This window comes from Patella vulgata, chromosome 3 (assembly GCF_932274485.2).
Source record: "Patella vulgata chromosome 3, xgPatVulg1.2, whole genome shotgun sequence".
NCBI lineage: Eukaryota > Metazoa > Mollusca > Gastropoda > Patellidae > Patella > Patella vulgata.
In genome coordinates, this window is record NC_065881.2 from 40,655,062 (window position 1) to 40,674,690 (window position 19,629).

The 19,629-nt window shown below is 34.8% G+C and overlaps 1 protein-coding gene across 3 annotated transcripts in view; it reads left to right on the top strand.

The window, feature by feature from the left end:
- Window positions 1-18,381, top strand: part of LOC126815235 (paired amphipathic helix protein Sin3b) — a 44,001-nt gene extending 25,620 nt beyond the window's left edge. For all 3 annotated transcript variants that reach the window (XM_050540795.2, XM_056099541.1, XM_056099542.1), the window contains exons 15-28: window positions 2,910-3,007; window positions 3,625-3,741; window positions 4,223-4,380; window positions 4,658-4,738; window positions 5,109-5,292; window positions 5,593-5,719; window positions 6,737-6,850; window positions 10,229-10,437; window positions 11,770-11,947; window positions 12,173-12,342; window positions 13,488-13,670; window positions 14,177-14,352; window positions 15,768-16,011; window positions 17,531-18,381. In XM_050540795.2, coding sequence (XP_050396752.2) covers window positions 2,910-3,007; window positions 3,625-3,741; window positions 4,223-4,380; window positions 4,658-4,738; window positions 5,109-5,292; window positions 5,593-5,719; window positions 6,737-6,850; window positions 10,229-10,437; window positions 11,770-11,947; window positions 12,173-12,342; window positions 13,488-13,670; window positions 14,177-14,352; window positions 15,768-16,011; window positions 17,531-17,788 — 2,297 coding nt within the window. In that variant the 3' untranslated portion in view covers window positions 17,789-18,381. The remainder of the gene's footprint in view (window positions 1-2,909; window positions 3,008-3,624; window positions 3,742-4,222; window positions 4,381-4,657; window positions 4,739-5,108; window positions 5,293-5,592; window positions 5,720-6,736; window positions 6,851-10,228; window positions 10,438-11,769; window positions 11,948-12,172; window positions 12,343-13,487; window positions 13,671-14,176; window positions 14,353-15,767; window positions 16,012-17,530) is intronic.
- Window positions 18,382-19,629: the final 1,248 nt, after the last annotated feature.

The window sequence follows — 19,629 nt, forward strand, 5'->3', positions numbered from 1 at the left end:
GACGGACCGTTTTCTCACTCTTGACTCATTATTACATTTCCGACCAATGACGATAATATAATTTGAAATAATAATATCCGATTAGGCATGCTTGTATATATTACATGCCATAGTAAACGGAATTCACCTACCAAAATATTGAATTATCTTGTCGGAAAAGGATTGTCGGCCATTTTGATTATTTCCATTTATTTTTATACATCAATGTGGACGTATATTGCTGTCGCCCCTGTGTGTGTGTCTGTGTGTCGCCTACAGGCCACAATTCTTAAGTGATCATCTTGAAACTTTACATACTTATTCCTTATACCCTAAGGATGATCCCTATTGTTTTTGGTGCATGCCCGACCCCCCGGGCCAGAGCTACGCCCATTTCTTGTATTTATTTGTTTGTCGGCGTCTACAGGCCGCATTTCTTAACGTATCATCTTGAAACTTTGCATACTTATTCTTTGTACCCCAAGTAACATCTCTATCGTTTGGGGTGCATGCCCAAGCCCCAGGGGCAGAGCCACACCCATTTTTATATGTCCACATTCATAATGAAACATTGCATACTTATTCTTTGTACCCCAAGGAACATCTCTATCGTTTGGGGTGCATGCCCAACCCCCAGGGGCAGAGCCACGCCTTTTTATACGTCCACATTCATAATGAATTCCTTATTCACTAAGGATGATCCTGACCCCCAGTGGCAGAGCCGTGCCCATTTCTTGTATTTATTTGTTTGTCATCTACAGACCGCATTTCTTAACGTATCAGCTTGAAACTTTGCATACTTATTCCTTCTATCCTAAGGAACATCCCTATTGTTTGTAGTGAATGCCCAACCCCCAGGAGCAGAGCCACGCTCATTTTCTTTTTGTATGTCACTTACAGCCCGCAATGCTTAATCAATCGTCTTGAAAACTTTTTTATACTTATTTTTGGTGTATGCCTGACCCCCTGGGACAGAGCAATGCCCAATGTTTGTGTGTCTTGTCTTGTGTTTCGCCTACAGGCCGCAATTCTTAACAGATCCTTTTGAAACTTTGCATACCTATTCCTTATACCCTAAGGATAACCACTATTATTTTTTGGTGATTGCCCAACCCCCAGGGGCAGAGCCACACCCATTTTTTCTTTGTGACTCTGTGTGTTGCCTACAGGCCACGATTCTTAATGGATCGTCTTTGAACTTGGGATATGTATTTCTTATAGCCTAAGGACGACAACTGCATGTCCCGACCCCCTTGGGCAGAGCCATGCCCAATTTTTGGGTTTATTGTTTACAGGGTGCAATTCTGAATGGATCAACTTGGTACTTGGCATATGTATTCCTTATAGCCTTAGGATCTCAACTATTGATTTTGGTGACTGCCCCGACCCCCAGGGGCAGAGCCACGCCCAATTTTTGCCTTTAGCGCCCGAAGGCCACAATTCTGAATGGATTATGGAACTCTGTATACTTATTCCTTATACTTATACCCTAAGGACGGCATCTATTTATGTTGGTGCATGACCCCCTCCTCCACCTCCCCCTGCCCTTTAGGCAGTGCCACATCCACTTTTTGTTGATATTGACAGCAAATATTTATTTTCGTGCATGCCCCAAACCCCAAGGGCAGTGTCACACCCACTTTTTTGTTAATATTTAGTCTACAAATTTGGCAAAACAAACTCAACTCCTAGCCTTCTTTGCCTCTTGTCATATTACAGTCATTGCAGCCATTTCATATTTTATTCTCTTCATTTTAAAAGGATAAGGATTTCATTTTAAAAAGTACCATATCAATCAAAGCAGGAATGCGGACGTATATTGCAGTGGTAGCAATGCTCTCATTTTTATTGTTCAAGAATATTTTTTTCGGAGAAGAAAATAATATTTCAAAGTAGAATTCTTCTGAAAATAACCTTCAATTTCAATTATGTAGAGATTTTTCAGGATTACTATCAAGTTCTTGCAGGAAATAGTGAATTTTGATTTTTCGAAAAAGGTCATTTTATTATGATTACCAAATTTTATTTAATTTTTTTTTTACTTAAATGAGAGAGAGAGAGAGAGAGAGAGAGAGAGAGAGAGAGAGAGAGGTTTAACATCCACTCGACACAAACTAGGTCATTTTGGGATTAACATATGGTTTAATTTTATTTCAATAATTCGCTTGCGCGTAGGGGTCTTTAGCAGTGGGAGGAAACCGGAGGACCCGGAGAAAACCCACGAGGTTGGACAGGTGACCCTACTCCTTGTCACGTACAACCGGGGATTCTAAACCACGCCAGTTGACTCAATGACAGGCTTTATGATACAGCGCGCACATGCTAACCATTCGGCCATCCAACCCCCCCTTAAAAAATAGATTTATGAAATTATTTAATTGATTTATTATAAGACTAGCAGGATACCCGGCTTCGCTTGGGGGTCATAACTCCGAAACCGGAAGTGGTAGACTAACGCCACCTGGCCTATGTTACTCCCCGGTCCGAGCTACCCCTATACCCCAAATTTCAGATTCGGGACAGACCTAGTGTAGCCGCCAACCCCAAACAGACAGACAGACAGACAAATGACAGTGACAAATATATATATATATAGATATAAACAAAGACGAGAACAATGATAATGGTAGTAAAACAGTAGATTTTATAAAAAAAAAAAATTAAAAAAAATTACGCATGGATGCTTTGGCGACATACACAGACTTAGATTTATTTTTTCATTTTATGTAATTTATAATAATATTTGATATTGTGATGATTATGAATATGATAAATATTGTGTTATTAATAGTTGTATTTCATGCCATATCATAAAGGAGCCTATAACATACATCTTGCTATAGATATTTTCTACAATTTACATAAACAAATATTGTTTTACCATTTAGTCTTCTGTTAAGAATTAATAACATGATTATTTGTATATTCAGATTTTGCTACTTGTAAGAGATATGGAGCAAGTTACAGAGCTTTACCTAAATCTTACCCACAACCAAAATGTTCCGGTAGAACACAGCTTTGTCGTGAGGTAAGCATTTCTTTGTTCAACTTTGATAATCCAAAGTATATTTATGTAATGATATGCCAACAACTGAAGATAAGCCACCCATATGAACTGTTTATATTCATGTGTAGGCAATTGGCCTGTTATTAACATACATTGGTTACCTCTAATAAACACAGCAGTGCATTTCCGCAGTTTTGTATTGTTTCTGAATATTCCCTATTTTTTTTGAAGAGTATACATCTCCGATATATGGGTGTATATTTCTATGATACATGGGTGTTATATATTTTTGTATTGATACTTGAACACAGAGAACATGCCATTGCGTTAACTCAAGAGGGCTTGAGTACCAGAGCCATTTGAAGCAGCACAAACCGCCATTCAGAGACTTATATCATCCAGGTTACACACATATTACTGATTTTTGGTTACTAAAAGCCTTGTGCCTGTATTTTTCTATGTAAAGTAAAGTTGTTATGGTTTCTTGTGTCGGTACATTTGTAAATGTCCACCAGCCTACAATCATGTCTAAAATCACATTTCAGCTGCATTATATCTCCTCACATAAGTGGTGTGTTTTCATTTAATCACAGTTTGTAGGTATTAAATGATACATGGATGTTGTTATATATTTGTAGGTATTAAATGATACATGGGTGTCGTTTCCATCCTGGTCTGAAGATTCTACATTTGTAACATCACGTAAAACACAATACGAAGAACATATATATCGATGTGAAGATGAAAGATTTGAGGTATAAAAGTCAGAAAAAAATACTTGCAGATTAATCTGGTAGTATAGATTTTCAAATAAAAGATGCTAATGCTTGCATGCTATCATTCCTGATTTAAATGACTATTACTATAGTACTGTACTGCCTTCAACTTTTATGAACAGAACGGCAGGGTGTTGTTTAGTCAATTTTTTTATTAAACAGCAATTAATGGGAGTTAGCTATATGTAGTTTAATCCAGCTCTATATAAAATTATAGTTGGACCTGTCAGGTATTACTGAACTAGTATCTGACATTTTAAACTTTGTGCCAGACTTATATTAACAATATCAATAAAAACACAGAAATAAGACAAATCTGTGCCAGACAAAATGATGGCGCCAGTGAAATTGTGCCTGACAATGTCTTTCACAGGTGCCGTATTTCCAGGCTTGTTACTTACACAGAATTAATTGTGGTGTTGTAGTGAGTAATTCTTTATAATATCTGGTTTTATTTCAGCTTGATGTTGTGATAGAAGCTAATTTATCTACTATAAGGGCATTAGAGGGTGTGAATAAAAAATTAAGTCGTATGACTCCCGAAGAACAAGCCAAGTTCCGCTTAGATAATTCATTAGGTGGATCATCTGAAGTCTTACACAGACGCGCAATACAAAGGTTAGTATCTTAACATTAAATATTACTCTCATTGTCTTATTTATTATAAAGCTCAGTTATCGGGAACAGTTTTGGCGTTTCATTTTGGTATTTTAGAGTGTGTTTAGTGTTTTCTTCAAGCTTTCCAATGAAGGACACTCTTTGAGATATCACTGTAGTTTATTCCAGTCTGTTAGTCTGAAAATGACCCAATAATAAGATTGACTTTAATCAATGTACACAGCATCATTCTTGGATGAGTTTTATAAGTTGAAAAATATAGGTTAAAATATTTCAGAATATATGGCGACAAAGCTCCAGAAATTATAGATGGTATGAAGAAAAATCCATGTGTAGCTGTTCCATTAGTTCTGAGACGGTAAGAAACACCTCTACTAGAATTCAGTGGTGGATAATGAAAGTATGCTGATAAATTAAAAGAATTTTTTGTTAGCTCTTGATTTTGACCAATTAAGTACAGAAACTCTAATAAAGAGTGCACACCGGTTGTTTCATCCCTTAAAAAATATGAAAAATTGAAATTGACCAGTTGTTAATTGTTCAATCCCAGTGACATGCAGAATTGGTGACAAGCTGAAATAAATATTCTGTGATGAGTAAAAATATTGACTCATCTCACCTGTTAGAATTCTGCATTGTTGGCTATCAGTTCATGTCATTTTCATCACCTGCAGGGTAACCTTTTATAGAATATAGTCTTTTAATTCTTTCTTTCTTTCTTTTTTCAGTTTAAAAGCTAAAGAAGAAGAATGGCGAGAGTCTCAGAGAGGATTTAATAAAATCTGGCGGGAACAGAATGAGAAATATTACCTCAAATCATTAGATCACATGGGAATCAATTTTAAACAAAATGACATCAAAGCCATCCGCTCAAAGGCATTATTAAATGAAATAGAGACTATTTATGATGAGGTGAGAAGCTTATTATTGTGTATTAGGTTGCTATGGCATCGAAAAATATAATTGGACATCCAGTTTTTTTTTAGGTTGTGTATAAACCGTGAGAATTTTGTTCTATCTCCTAGTAAAATCACATTGCTATTGTAATGTTACTTTTGTAGCATACTTGTCTTGGACTGGAAGTGCCAAAACTATATGTGATCATATTTATATTCAAGCATGCAAATTATCATAATTCCTCCTAGAGACAGACTGTTTTCTGAAGACTCCATCTGAATTTTAGTAAATATTTGATGCATTTCTATGTTTTAGAAACAAGAACAGATATTAGAGGGTCAAAATGAAAACTCCAGTCCTCACCTATCATTTGTATATAAAGAAAGAAGTATGATAGATGATGCAGCTAATCTTATAATACATCATATGAAACGACAAACAGGTATTATATACACCCAGGAAAAATGATTGATACTTTCTTATACCACACTGAACCAAGTTAAGGGAAGGGATATCAAAATGAGCCTGGTCCTTCCATCTTTCTTTCCCTGAGTTTTGTTTCCAAAGTATAAGTCTTTTAGTAGTTTTGCCTTGTAGAAATTTAATTTAGTTTTTGGTGTACAATTCTGGAGCATATCTCTGAAACCATTTAAAATACTTTGATCAATATTGTAGACACATCAACCTATTGTAATAGTTGTGCTAATAAGATATTTCTAGGTTGATATTCAAGGGAATAAACCATTCAAGATAACTTTAAAAACTTTTTGCTCATGTTCTATTACAGTGGCTTTGTCGTTTGCTTCTAAGGAAACTTGGTTTTATATTTTTGTATTTCATTCAAAAAAAAATCTGAACTAGTTTTCAGTATGAATTATTCAGTTACTATTTCTGAGAAAAATGTCTAATTTTGTATTTCATCATTCATCCATACATCCAAAACTGAACATTTAACTCTTCTGTGATTTGATACTATGATAGTTAATCCATACTCTTCTGGTTATCTTTAATTAAATTATATTTATGTTTCAATTCCTTCTTTGAACCATACATGTGACTGAAAATGTTGGCCCCAGTCGTGCTGATTGTTTCCATATCATTGTATTGTTCGATAAAAATTCGTCAGAATATGACATATCCTTATTTTTATGTATGAGTTTCAGTCTAGCTAATAACTTCGGATGAGTTGTCTTGGAATGAGTTGTCTTTGGGATGAGTTGTCAGTTATTCGTCTGGTATAACCAGGCGGTATTATTGACATGTCTGACACTAAATGCTAAACATCAATGCAATTAGAATTTGGCTGCTGACTGCCAATAACACCGATTTTGATCCCAGTATCTTGTTACGTTAATGACTAAGACAACTTATTTTAATTATTCATTATGATCATCTTTCCTGTTTAATATCAGTTATAAAAGCTGTAGAGGGAAATAAAATATTTAAAATTTGATTTCAGGTATACATAAAGAAGATAAAACAAAAATTAAACAATTATTAAATCATTTTATACCAGACATGTTTTTCTCTCCACGTGGTGAATTAAGTGATGATGAAGGCGATAAAGATGAAGGTAACCTTTATTTCTTATGTCATCTTATCAAGGAACAGTGTCTAATAATTCAAGGGGGGGTGGATGGCTTAGTGGTTAGCACGTGCGCGCTGTATCATTAAAGTGCACATAAGATGGGCTTGGAAACTTTTGGATATGTGTAGCCAATGGTTACTATATCAACTTTATGGCAAGTTCACACCAATCTGATTGCAATTAATTCAGTTATCTTCACTCAAAGTCGTAAAAATAGACCTCCCTTTAAAAACGATTTTGCCAATTATCGAAAACACTCTTAATCCCCTCAGACGCTAGTGACATCACAGTGACCGAATGCATATTCGGAATGTTTATTCCTTAATTACCTATATACAACCGGCGTGTGTACTTATTAACACCTGACTGGTTCCTTAATCGCCCTTAGTTCCTTAATTAAATAAAACAATTGACTACGGAATAATTTGTTTTGTAATTTATTTTAATTTATGATTCAATTTAGAATTTGTTTCTCATGACAGGAATTTTAATACCCTCTAACATCGTGTGCAGTCCAATTGATTAGAGATACATTTTCGTCAAAAGAGTATTGTGGTTCTAATTTCCGCGATTAAAAAAGTACAGTGTTAAAAAGATGTGGTCATGCAAATTGTATCATAAAAGTCAAACATGACTGAAAAGCGATTTGTAAATGACGATCCGTTATCATCATACGACGGATTTGACTTCATTTCTCTAAAATAGACCGTAAAAATGAAATGCGAAAAAATATCTCAATATACAGTACAAATAAATTTTGAGGGTAACCATCTAAATGGAATAACAGACAGATTGAGAAGTGTCATCTAACTATCTTTGTGTATTGATAATAATATGACAAGTAGTGTCGTTAATATCGGTCATTAATTAATCAATGCGACTAAACTTATACAGACTTGGGGGTCATTAATTAATTTACATCTCGGTGTTAGCAGTGATTGTTAGTGGGATTAAGAATGCTGATTAGGTAATTATCTTTTTACGCCGGCCAGATCAAAGACATCACTCTAGGTGGAATGTGTGCGTAGTACCCACAAATGAACTAATGGTAGAATCGTACACACACATATTAATTGTATAAAATAATTAAGTTTTACTAATAAGTTTGTTTAAAATTACTATATACCCAATAATTATTGCTCACCGGTGTTTTTGTAATCAAGTGGCCTCGTATTATTTGTTGATTGGCGTTTAAACAACATTTAAGTGATGGATGGATTAACGTTTTTGATACGATTAGGTTATAATGTCTAACATAGGTTATCTTCTTTATAATAAAAGTATATATTTTACAATTGCATTGACAGTTTAATCACTCACCAAACGGCACCAGGAACTCCACGAATGATCCCGTGCAATTTTCGCGGCGAAGTTTAACCTCATTTACGACACCCGTATGAACTAATGGTAGAATCATACACACACACACATTAATTGTATAAAATAATTAAGTTTTACTAATAAGTTTTTTTAAAATTACTATATACACAATAATTATTGCTCACCGGTGTTTTTGTAATCAAGTAGCCTCGTATTATTTGTTGATTGGCGTTTAAACAACATTTAATTGATGGATGGATTAACGTTTTTGATACGATTAGGTTATAATGTCTAACATCGGTTATCTTCTTTATAATAAAAGTATTTTACAATTGCATTGACAGTTTAATCACTCACCAAACGGCACCAGGAACTCCACGAATGATCCCGTGCAATTTTCACGGCGAAGTTTAACCTCATTTACTACACCCGTAGTACATGGAACGGTACATGATAATAAGATACCAAGCGTTGATTGGCAGAGAAATGAGTGCGATCTATTGTACATGTTTTGCATAGTCATCGGAAAATTCCATATTCACTGTAGTTGTTCTTTATGTATAGAAATGGTTATTATTATTATATATAGCGAATAATGAATATATCGACAAATGACATTTGTATTTCTGTACTTAAGTTTGTGATATCAAGTATTACGGGGTTATCCAAATTACCGGTAAATGCGCTAATTTCTTGAGTCATCTTCATTTGACACGTGACCTATTTAAACAAAGGCAGCTTAAATTGATCTACGCCATGATACGGCATTTTAAATTCACTCTAAAATATTCCAATCACAAATGTCTAATCTATACCAATGAAAGACGATAATTCGGTGATTATGATTAGGCCTGTCACGTGGTAATTGGACCGTCAATAGACGCTTGTCCAGTTGCTGTGTGTATTGATAGTGCTATATTGTACAGACAGTGAGATATTGTATAGATAATGTATATCCTATGTGTAGTGCCTGTGACGTCACCAGCCAATCAACCGAATTAAGGTCGTAATTGAAAAATCGAAAAGTGTTTTGGCGTGTCGGATACTTAAACATTAACAGCGGACTTAATTTTAATCAGATTGGTGTGAACTTGCCGTAAAGTTGATATAGTAACCATGGGCTATACATAGATGCAATTTAGATTTTTGATCTTACGTGGTCTTTAAGTCTGTCATTGAGTCAATTGGCGTGGTTTCGAATCCCCGGTTGTACGTGACAAGGAGTAGGGTCGCCTGTCGAACCTCGTTGGTTTTCTCCGGGTCCTCCGGTTTCCTCCAACTGCTAAAGACCCCTACGCGCAAGCGAATTATGGAAATACAATTGAACCATATGTTAGTCCTGAAATGACCTAGTTTGTGTCTAGTGGACGTTAAACCCCATTTCTCTCTCAATCTCTAATAATTCAATTGGTACGAAAAACTGAGGTTATGTGTACATGTTCATGTGTATGTAAAAGAAGCCTTAAGAGTTGGAATTCGATGAAGTATAAGTGGAAATGCTGCTGTCTGGGCAAAATTTCCCCCTTTGAACTCTAAATGGTATATGAGAGTCTTCATTCTCAGAAATGTAGGACGTTAAGCTTCGTTTCATTTCACATAGTTGACCATCTGGTTTCCATCTTGACATTCATGTTAATTTTATCATTTGGTACACTATAATTTATATATCAAAGACTTTGCCATTATAACTGTTAACATTTTGAATTCTCTGCATTGTTCTTTATTTTTGTTGAGCAGTTAGTACAGCACTATTTATGGTTAAAATACAGATGTCATGTCATCCTTTGATGTTGGCTTACATTATTTCAAATAATGTACAGCCAATCAGACATAACTGTACAGATCAAATATTCGGCTTGAGGGACGCTTTTATTTAAGATGTACTTGCTAGATAGTATCTGTATTTTAAGTTGTTTAATGGTCTTGAACAGGACATTGCATAATATATTGATGCAACACTCAGGCTAATGTCCTCGTGCAGTTTCAATATTTTACTGTCTCCCTCTCAACCATTCAACCAGTAGTGATGATATTATATTGTAGATATGGAGACCGATGATTATGAGAGAACTGAGATAAAGAAACCAGAAACAAGTAGTAGAAAAGAAGATAAAACTCCACCACCATCAGTAGCAGACACAACAACAGTTGATAAAAAACCTGAAATAAAGAAAGAACCTGGTACTGATGATAAACAACAACAATTACCACCATTGGTTAATGGTGTTAATACTGATGAATCTGATGATGATGTAAGTGATAAAACCTAAATTATACATATATCAAACATACAAGAAAACATATATGTGACCCGCTCCCACGAAACCAGGCGCTTGTCGGACAACTTCATTTTGTACTACGAGCACAAAAGCATAAACTGTATGCCTTCTTGTTGCTGTGAATAAGCCAAACTCAACTTCAGATGATACGACAAATTTAAAAAGTATTGCATTTTTGGAATGCTTAGGCGGTGATCTTTTCTAATATGCTGTCAGCTCTATTTTTTATAAAAATGACCAAGAGCCTGGTTTTGTGGGAGCAGCTCAATGTGAGCTCATCTATCCTGTTCATTGCTAGCTAACAGTTTTATTCTCTTTAACTTTTTTGGTTTCTAATTGGTTATTTTGTATTCATTTTGAATATATATCTATATTTTGTGAAGCAGTTGTTCTGCATTGTTATTACCTTAGATTTCCATCAAGTTGCTAAATTACATTATTTTGCATTACTGGTATCATTATTGTAATACAGTGGACTCTGTCAAATCTGACATCGTACGGGATGGTTACAAAATGTCAGATTATGCAGAGTATCGGAATACACAGTTTTTTCAAAGTGGAAGTATTATTGTAACTTCGAAAACAGAAAGTTTTATTATAATGTAGCTTCGAATTTCCAGAACGTTATTCCCTTTCTGTACATTCAAAATTTTATTACATTAATTTTTATTTCATTTAACATGCATAGGCATTTTGAATAGGTCAATTCTGTTGTTAATTTATCTTCTTCGTCGTCTTCAGTTGATCGCACACTTGTCTTTGGTGTCACGTGTTCATTGATAATCTGTCGCTCTATGTCCAGGTCGTCGTCACACGGATCGGATAGATCCGTAGGGTGAACAAACTTAGGTATTCAGGTTCAATCGGCATGCACAACGAATGTTTCCAACAGGTGCTAGGCATATTTTTACGACTATGAATAATTCGGGGGGAAATTTGTGGGTATTCTTGAGTATTTGTCACAACTGTCTTACAAAATTATCAAAGTAATCAACAAAGACCTACGCGAGCGAGTTTTAATCTCACCGATAAATGATTGGTGATTGCTTGTTAATCTTTTGTGGCTTCACACCCACCAATTGAAGGCCGGATTACACAGTGTTGATTCAATGGAAATCATGTGACGGGACGGCTGATTGATGTCGTAATTCGGAATATTCAGAGTACAGATTACTCAAAGATTTTTTGGCTGAAATAATAAGGAAATAAATCGGGACATGAAAATGATGTCGGATTTCACAGAGTACCGGAGTATTCAGAGGTCGGATGTGACTGCAACTATAAATTTTCTCTCATTTGTTTTAGGATGAAAAATGTTCTCTGTTTTTCACCAATAATAACTGGTATCTGTTTTTCCGTTTGCATCAATTATTATGTGAACGCCTGCATAGAATTTATACGTTGACCCAGAAAATAGTACAAGAAGATTGTCGGAAGGAACGTAAAGATTCTACTGCTATAGCACTACGATTAAAAACACCTTGTAAGTACTTGTTACACCTCTATGAGTTGATACTGGTTTTATCCTTCACCAATATTTACTAGCTGAGAAATTTATATTTCACCTTAACTCCAGTAATAATATTAAAATGGTATGGTCATCTATTTTGATGTTGATATTTTGATTTGTATTACGCTTTCTATGTAAAATAAATAAGCAACAAGTTATTGTAAACTATTATTAATGTTAAATATTGTATATTTACAGTTGAAGTAGAACCTGAAGACTATTATTCCTACTTTCTAGAAATGATTAAAAATTTATTAGATGGTCACATGGAATCTAGTTCGTATGAAGATCAACTACGTGAAATGTTTGGTATACAGGCTTATATTGCCTTTACTATGGATAAACTCGTACAAAATCTTGTTAGACAGGTATGATATCACACCTATTGGGAGCGTTTAAATTTGACCTGTTGATCATTTCTGATTAAATGATACATGTTGCCAGCTTTTTATTGCATATACCAAATTGAAGTTTTTATTGTTTTCAAAAATACAGAATTTATGTTATGTTTTGATCCTTGAGTCTCATTTAGCCAGAGTTAGTCAGAAATGTAATAAGTTACTGAGTTTTAAGTATTCTATTCTTGAAAACATATAAAATGTTATCATATAAGTATTCTATTCTTGAAAACATATAAAATGTTATCATATATTGTTGTTTTTTTATCGTTGAAATAAATGTGGTTAAGATTTGATCTCTTTTGACAGAGTTTACCAACATTACTTACAGTAGAACTTGCTAGGGCGTGCACTCCTTATCAGCGAACACTTGCTTCAACGAGCACCAAAAAATCCCCCGAGCGATTTTTAAGTAATTTAACCCCTACTAAACACGCACCTGTTCAACGCGTGCAACGGGCATCCTTATTAGCCCCAGATCATGCTATTTCATCCATTAAGTGAGCACATCATAGTGAATCTTGGAGAATCATGGAGAGTCACATTCTCGCTTGAGCGAACGAGACTGAACTGTCACTAATCTTGACACGATTTACTCGCTTGGCTTGAACTAACTATCACTAATTAACAAGTTTACTCATAATTTTAACCATTAATCAATATTCTATTCATATCCAAGCCAATGATGATATATAAGAAAGAGTCTGAATTGATAAGACATTGTTTATCAATATGTCTAATATTACTACGCCTCGTAAAGTTCTTACACCTACTCGAAAAGTTTTGACACTTGAAGAACGTGTCAAAGTGATACAGTTATCAAATGAAGGTAAAAGTGGTTGCGTAATCGCTAAAATAGTTGGGGTGGGAAATACTCAAATTCACGGCATTTTGAAAAGAAAGGCAGAGATTTTAGACAATTTTGAAAATAATTCATCACCTCACAAGAAGTGCACGAAAAGGTCGACAGGTAATGAAGACATTAACGATTTGGTCTGGAAATATTGGATACCTCTAGTCAAAGAGCACCTCCATTAAGCAAGCATTTTTAAATTTCCCTTGAGTGCTTGCTTAATACAAGTTCTACTGTACTTATATTGTGTATATATTTGTAGCTACAACATATAGTAACTGATGAAACCTGTCAGAAAGTCATGGATTTATTTATTGAAGAACAGAAAAATGGTGCCACAGGTGGTCGCTTAGCAACACAACATCAGAGAACTTTAGTAGAATCATCATTTCAACGCAGAGCAGAACAACTTCTTTCAGAAGAAAATTGTTATAAAATAGTTATTGTAAGTCTTTCTATAAATTTACTGGTTGAACCAATTTATGATCAATGAATGTATATACCTGATCAATGTATATACCTAGTAGAGTTAAACTTCTACTCTGTTCTCAATATTCATGTATGTTTTTCCCACTTGTATTTTTATTATGTTGAATTGATGTATCGAACTGTGGGATGCTACGTGTAGATTGATTCTTCATGATACTTTTTTGTTTCTTTCCCTTTTAGAAATAGGGTCTTTGGGTCATAGCCCCAGCTTTATGGAAATAATATTAAAGAGCCCAACCAAATCATATCACAGCAGTTAAAATATGCAGTACTATTCATATGGTGGTTCAATATAAGCATGGCCACCAACAGGATTATAGTCAACCCCTAATCTTTTGTTGTCAAATGAGCAATTCCTTGGTTTGTTGAATTGTTTGAAATCTTTGTTACATTTCAACTATCATTTTGTTTATAAAGGTGTGAGTTGAGAGTATTAGAGATGTTTTTTTTAATATATTTCAGTTTAAGAAAGAGTGTAAATTAACTCTAGAATTATTAGATACAGAACATGATCAAGGTGATGATCCGGTAGAAGTAGAAAAATGGTCCGAGTATGTTGAACAATATGTAGCACAGGATGATACAATATCAGAAGAGCTTAAAGATCAACTTACCAAAAAACCTGTCTTTTTACCCAGGTATAAAATCTAATTAGACTTGTATATTACCGGTACTTTAATTAGTGTATATGCAATACAAAACAAAATTAGATCTTTATTTGGTTTTGTTATACGCCCACATTGAAATGTGGTCGTATATTGTCGTCGCCCATTGCTTGTGGACGCTCTAGAGGCTAAAGTTAATATCCGATTGACTTGATTTTCACCAATTTCCGATAATTACTGCCAGAGTTATGGGCCTTGATCACTTCAAAAAATCTTGTGGACGCTCTAGAGGTCAAAGTTAATATCCGATTGACTTCAAATTTATACACAGTGTTTAAGGTCATGAGATGAAGAATCCTATTGATTTTCAGTGATTTCCAATAAATACTGCCAGAGTTATGGCCCTTGATCACTTTGAAAAATCTTGTGGACGCTCTAGAGGCTAAAGTTAATATTCGATTGACTTTAAATTTATACACAGTGTTTGAGGTCATGAGATGAAGAATCATATTGATTTTCATCGATTTCGGATAATTACTGCCAGAGTTATGGCCCTTGATCACTTTGAAAAATCTTGTGACGCTCTAGAGGCTAAAGTTAATATTCGATTGACTTACGATTTCGGATAATTACTGCCAGAGTTATGGCCCTTGATCACTTTGAAAAATCTTGTGACGCTCTAGAGGCTAAAGTTATCATCCGATTGACTTCAGATTGGTACACAGAGTTTAAGGTCTTGAGACGAACAAGTATATTGATTTTCAATGAATCTTTATGACTTGAACAGCTAAATCCATGATGTTAAAAGTTTTGTATACTAAACATTAGCATGGGACAGAACTTTATAAAAACCAAACAAATTCTAATGGTTTTCTGATAATTACTTAAGGAGTTGTTACTCTTAATCAGATTTTAATGTATTATAAATGTTTCATTACCGAAAAAAGTAAAAATATGCGACAACTCTTGTTGACTGCCGGGACGATATAGCTGCTGTGGGCGTATGTTTCGTTGCCTGGCAACCTATCTTTTTTTAATTTTCATTGGCCTATTCTGCATAGATATATAACAACTCCCTTATCGACTGTCTGTTCTGATGGGCTGTCTACCTTGAGTGAGGCGACTCGACACTGTAATCACACAAAGGAATACAGGGCATTTTCCCTAGTTGACCATTTACGACAAGGACACTTGGCTAGTTGGATGAAAACCAGAACATGTGCTTCTTAACCATATCATTAGACCGTAATTGCAGTTTATAGGTTAATAGACAAATAGAAATGAAGCAAAAGAAAAGTACCGGTATTATTGTTGCATGCACAGTTGAATGCACTTTTTGAGGGTTGAACACTCCCTTTGTTTGTAACATTGATTTTTCATAGTGCATCTACTTTATTTCTGCATGTACAACCCCACACATGCCCACACATGTTTATATTATGTTTTAGAATTGTTCGACAGTCAAGGCAGCATAACAAGAATAAAACGCGTGGTGAAGAGGAAGAAAAAGAGAAAGATAAAGACAGTGATACTAAAGAAGAAGCAACTGGACCCCTTAAACCTAAAACTGAAGATATGGATATTATGGACAGTACAGGGTGTAAATTTAATGTGAATTCTTTTAAAATGGTGTATGTAGTGAACAGTGAAAGCTATCTGTATAAACGAATGGCACTAAAAAAAGCCAAAGAGGTAAATATATCATTACATAATTTATGTCATGGGAGGCGAACAGTAACACTCCCTTAAAAAAAAGTTGGAGGTTCTGGACAGGTCGGTCGATCTATGTAGCTGTTAGAACAAAAGCTAATGCAAGCGGAGAGAATAGACAAGAATAGATCATTCAAAAATGAGTAGTATAAACAGACTTTAAGTGGAATAGAGAGATGGTTTTTATAAGCCCACATTAAAATGTGGTCGTATATTGTCACCCCCGTCCGTCCGTTCGTCAGTCCGGCTAAAGTTCATATCTGATTGACTTTAAATTTATACACAGTGTTTAAGGTCATGAGACGAAGAAGCCTATTGATTTTCATCGATTTTCGGTAATTACTGCCAGAGTTATGGCCCTTGATCACTTCAAAAAATCTTGTGGACACTCTAGAGGTCAAAGTTAATATCCGATTGACTTTAAATTTATACATAGTGTTTAAGGTCATGAGACGAAGAAGCCTATTGATTTTCAACCATTTTCGATAATTACTGCTAGAGTTATGGCCCTTGATCACTTCAAAAAATCTTGTGGACGCTCTAGAGGTCAAAGTTAATATCCGAATGACTGTAAATTTATACACAGTGTTTAAGGTCATGAGACAAAGAACCCTATTGATTTTCAGCGATTTTCGATAATTACTGCCAGAGTTATGGCCCTTGATCACTTCAAAAAATCTAGAGGTCAAAGTTAATATCCGATTGACTTTAAAGTTATACATAGTGTTTAAGGTCATGAGACGAAGAAGCCTATTGATTTTCAACGATTTTTGATAATTACTGCTAGAGTTATGGCCCTTGATCACTTCAAAAAAATCTTGGGGATGCTCTAGAGGTCAAAGTCAATATCCGATTGACTTTAAATTTATACACAGTGTTTAAGGTCATGAGACGAAAAAGCCTATTGATTTTGAGCGATTTCCGATGGCCCTTGATCACTTTGAAAAATCTTGTGGTCACTCTGCAGGCTAAAGTTAATATCCGATTGACTTTAAATTTATACAGTGTTTAAGGTCATGAGACGAAGAAGCCTATTGATTTTCAGCGATTTCCGATAATTACTGCCAGAGTTATGGCCCTTGATCACTTTGAAAAATCTTGTGGGCGCTCTAGAGGCTAAAGTTAATATCCGATTGACTTTAAATTTATACACAGTGTTTAAGGTCATGAGACGAAGAAGCCTATTGATTTTCAGCGATTTCCGATAATTACTGCCAGAGTTATGACCCTTGATCACTTTGAAAAATCTTGTGGACGCTCTAGAGGTTAAAGTTATCATCCGATTGTCTTCAGATTGATACACAGAGTTTAAGGTCTTGAGACGAAAAAGTATATTGATTATCAATGAATCTTTATGACTTGATTACAGCTAAATCCATGATGTTAAAAGTTTCATATACTAAACTTTAGCATGGGGCATAACTTTATAAAAACCAAACAAATTCTAATGGTTTTCTGATATGTTTCATTCTCTATATGTTTTCATACTTATTTCTTTCAGTCCCATAAACGAGTGTCGTTAAAGTTACATGAAAAATTCATGACAAAAGTGAATAAATGGAGAAAGGAAAATGTGACTGCCGAACTAGAAGCAGCTTGTTCTCAGTGGCTGCTGGGTAAAGGTGAAGGACTTCATGCGTGTAAAACAACGTGTAATAAAATTTACTTTCCGGACAAATCTCCCTACTACCAATATAACAAATATTCTGTGGAATATTTTGAAGCAAACAACGCCTCGAAACCTGACATAGAAAAATAAGTGTTAAACTGCATGTATATGAAATATTTTCACAAACTGTCTCTTTTCTTTTTGCTACAATATTCATTATTTATCAAGACAATAACTCGACATCAGTACATGGAAGTATCCTCTGAATTTGTTATTCATGTAACTTGTATTATGGCCATCATGTTGAAGATAACCAGTCTTTAACTCGCAAATATTGCATTTGTTCCGTGAAAATATCAAGTGATTTTTCTGTTAAGAATGTGAAATACAAAAGTTATTATATCACAACAGAAAACAATTTAAAGGCTGGAAAATTATAAAGTGCTAATTGTGTACATATATTATGTATAGATTTTACTTTTTCAAGCCATTATTACATTGTATATGACTTACTTATGGGCACTGTACATATTCAATTGTTTTTGTTTTTCTTTCCACCAATATTTTCCATAGCGTCATTTGTATTGTATTAGTGTATAAATAGCCATTTCGTACCATTTATTCATTGTAGTAGGTTAAGGTTGTATAATAGATAAGTATCATGTAAGTAGAATCATACAGATATTCTGTATATTGTCATTATGTAAAGAACCACTCAATAAAATTATTTTGAAATTATGAAATCGTAGTTTAGAAATAGAATCTTAACATAATTGGATATTTTTTCATCTCATAAATGGTCAATAATAGTGCAAATATTAATCACTGTTTCTGGGTGCAATTTCAACATCCAAATGGGATTGCATAGCCATTTATTTTAGCCAGAGAAAAGGGAGATAATGCATGCCAAAATGTTGGATATTTTTTCATCTCATAAATGGTAAGATAATCTCCCGGCTTGTATCAGAGTTCGAGGCCCATCTAAAGATTTATGTAAAGATTATTGGTGACTTGTTTCGACTATATTCTGTTTATTATCTGCAGTAGATGCCAAATGTTGACAAATTTTCAATTCATCATACCCTTGTAAATACTGAAAGGAATTTAATCATTTTGATACCGATATTCCTTTTAGAGATTAAACTTTCACAAAATTGTAGTTTGCAAGGAATTTGAAATGAGGATTAGACATTAATAGTTGATGATTTTTGGTGTGCAAGTTAACCATGACGAAAGAACATGATGTGCAAAATTTTAGCGCTGGAGGCCCCATGGGGCCCCTTCAGGGGTATTCCAAAATTTGTGCCTTTTCGGCTGACCTTCAAACTTTGAAAATCCATAACTTCGCCCCTAGTAATCCTACTTACATGAAATTGGTATCAAATTGTTCAAAAAACAGATCTTTCTAATGACCGGAAGCACAAACTCGACAGAACAAAATCCAGGCAGATCGTGTTTGACCTTGACCTTTGAACCCACGCCCCCGAAAAGGGCAGATTCGATTTGGCCAATTTTTCGTGTGAACATGAAATTGGTATCAAATTGTTCAAAAAAACAGATCTTTCTAATGACCGGAAGCACGAACTCTAAAGAACAAAATCCAGGCAGATCGTGTTTGACCTTGACCTTTGAACCCACGCCCCCGAAAAGGGTCAGATTCGATTTGGCCAATTTTTCGTGTGAACATTGCCCCACCATGATTAACGAACACACACAAAATCAAAATGGGATCTCCGTGGGAACAGATTTTAGGAGCCGGTCAAGTCAGGTGCTACACAGTTATTCAAGTGCACACGACCTTAACACCGCGATATGATGTCATAACAGCAACTCGGCGAGCCCGATTTCGGCCGTGGAGATATGCCAACAGATTGAGAAGGGTCATATAACTATCTTTGTGTATTGATAAAAGTGTAGTGTCGTTTATATCTGTCATTAATCTATCCGACTAAAGTTGCAGACATGGGGTCATAAATTAATTAAGAATGCTG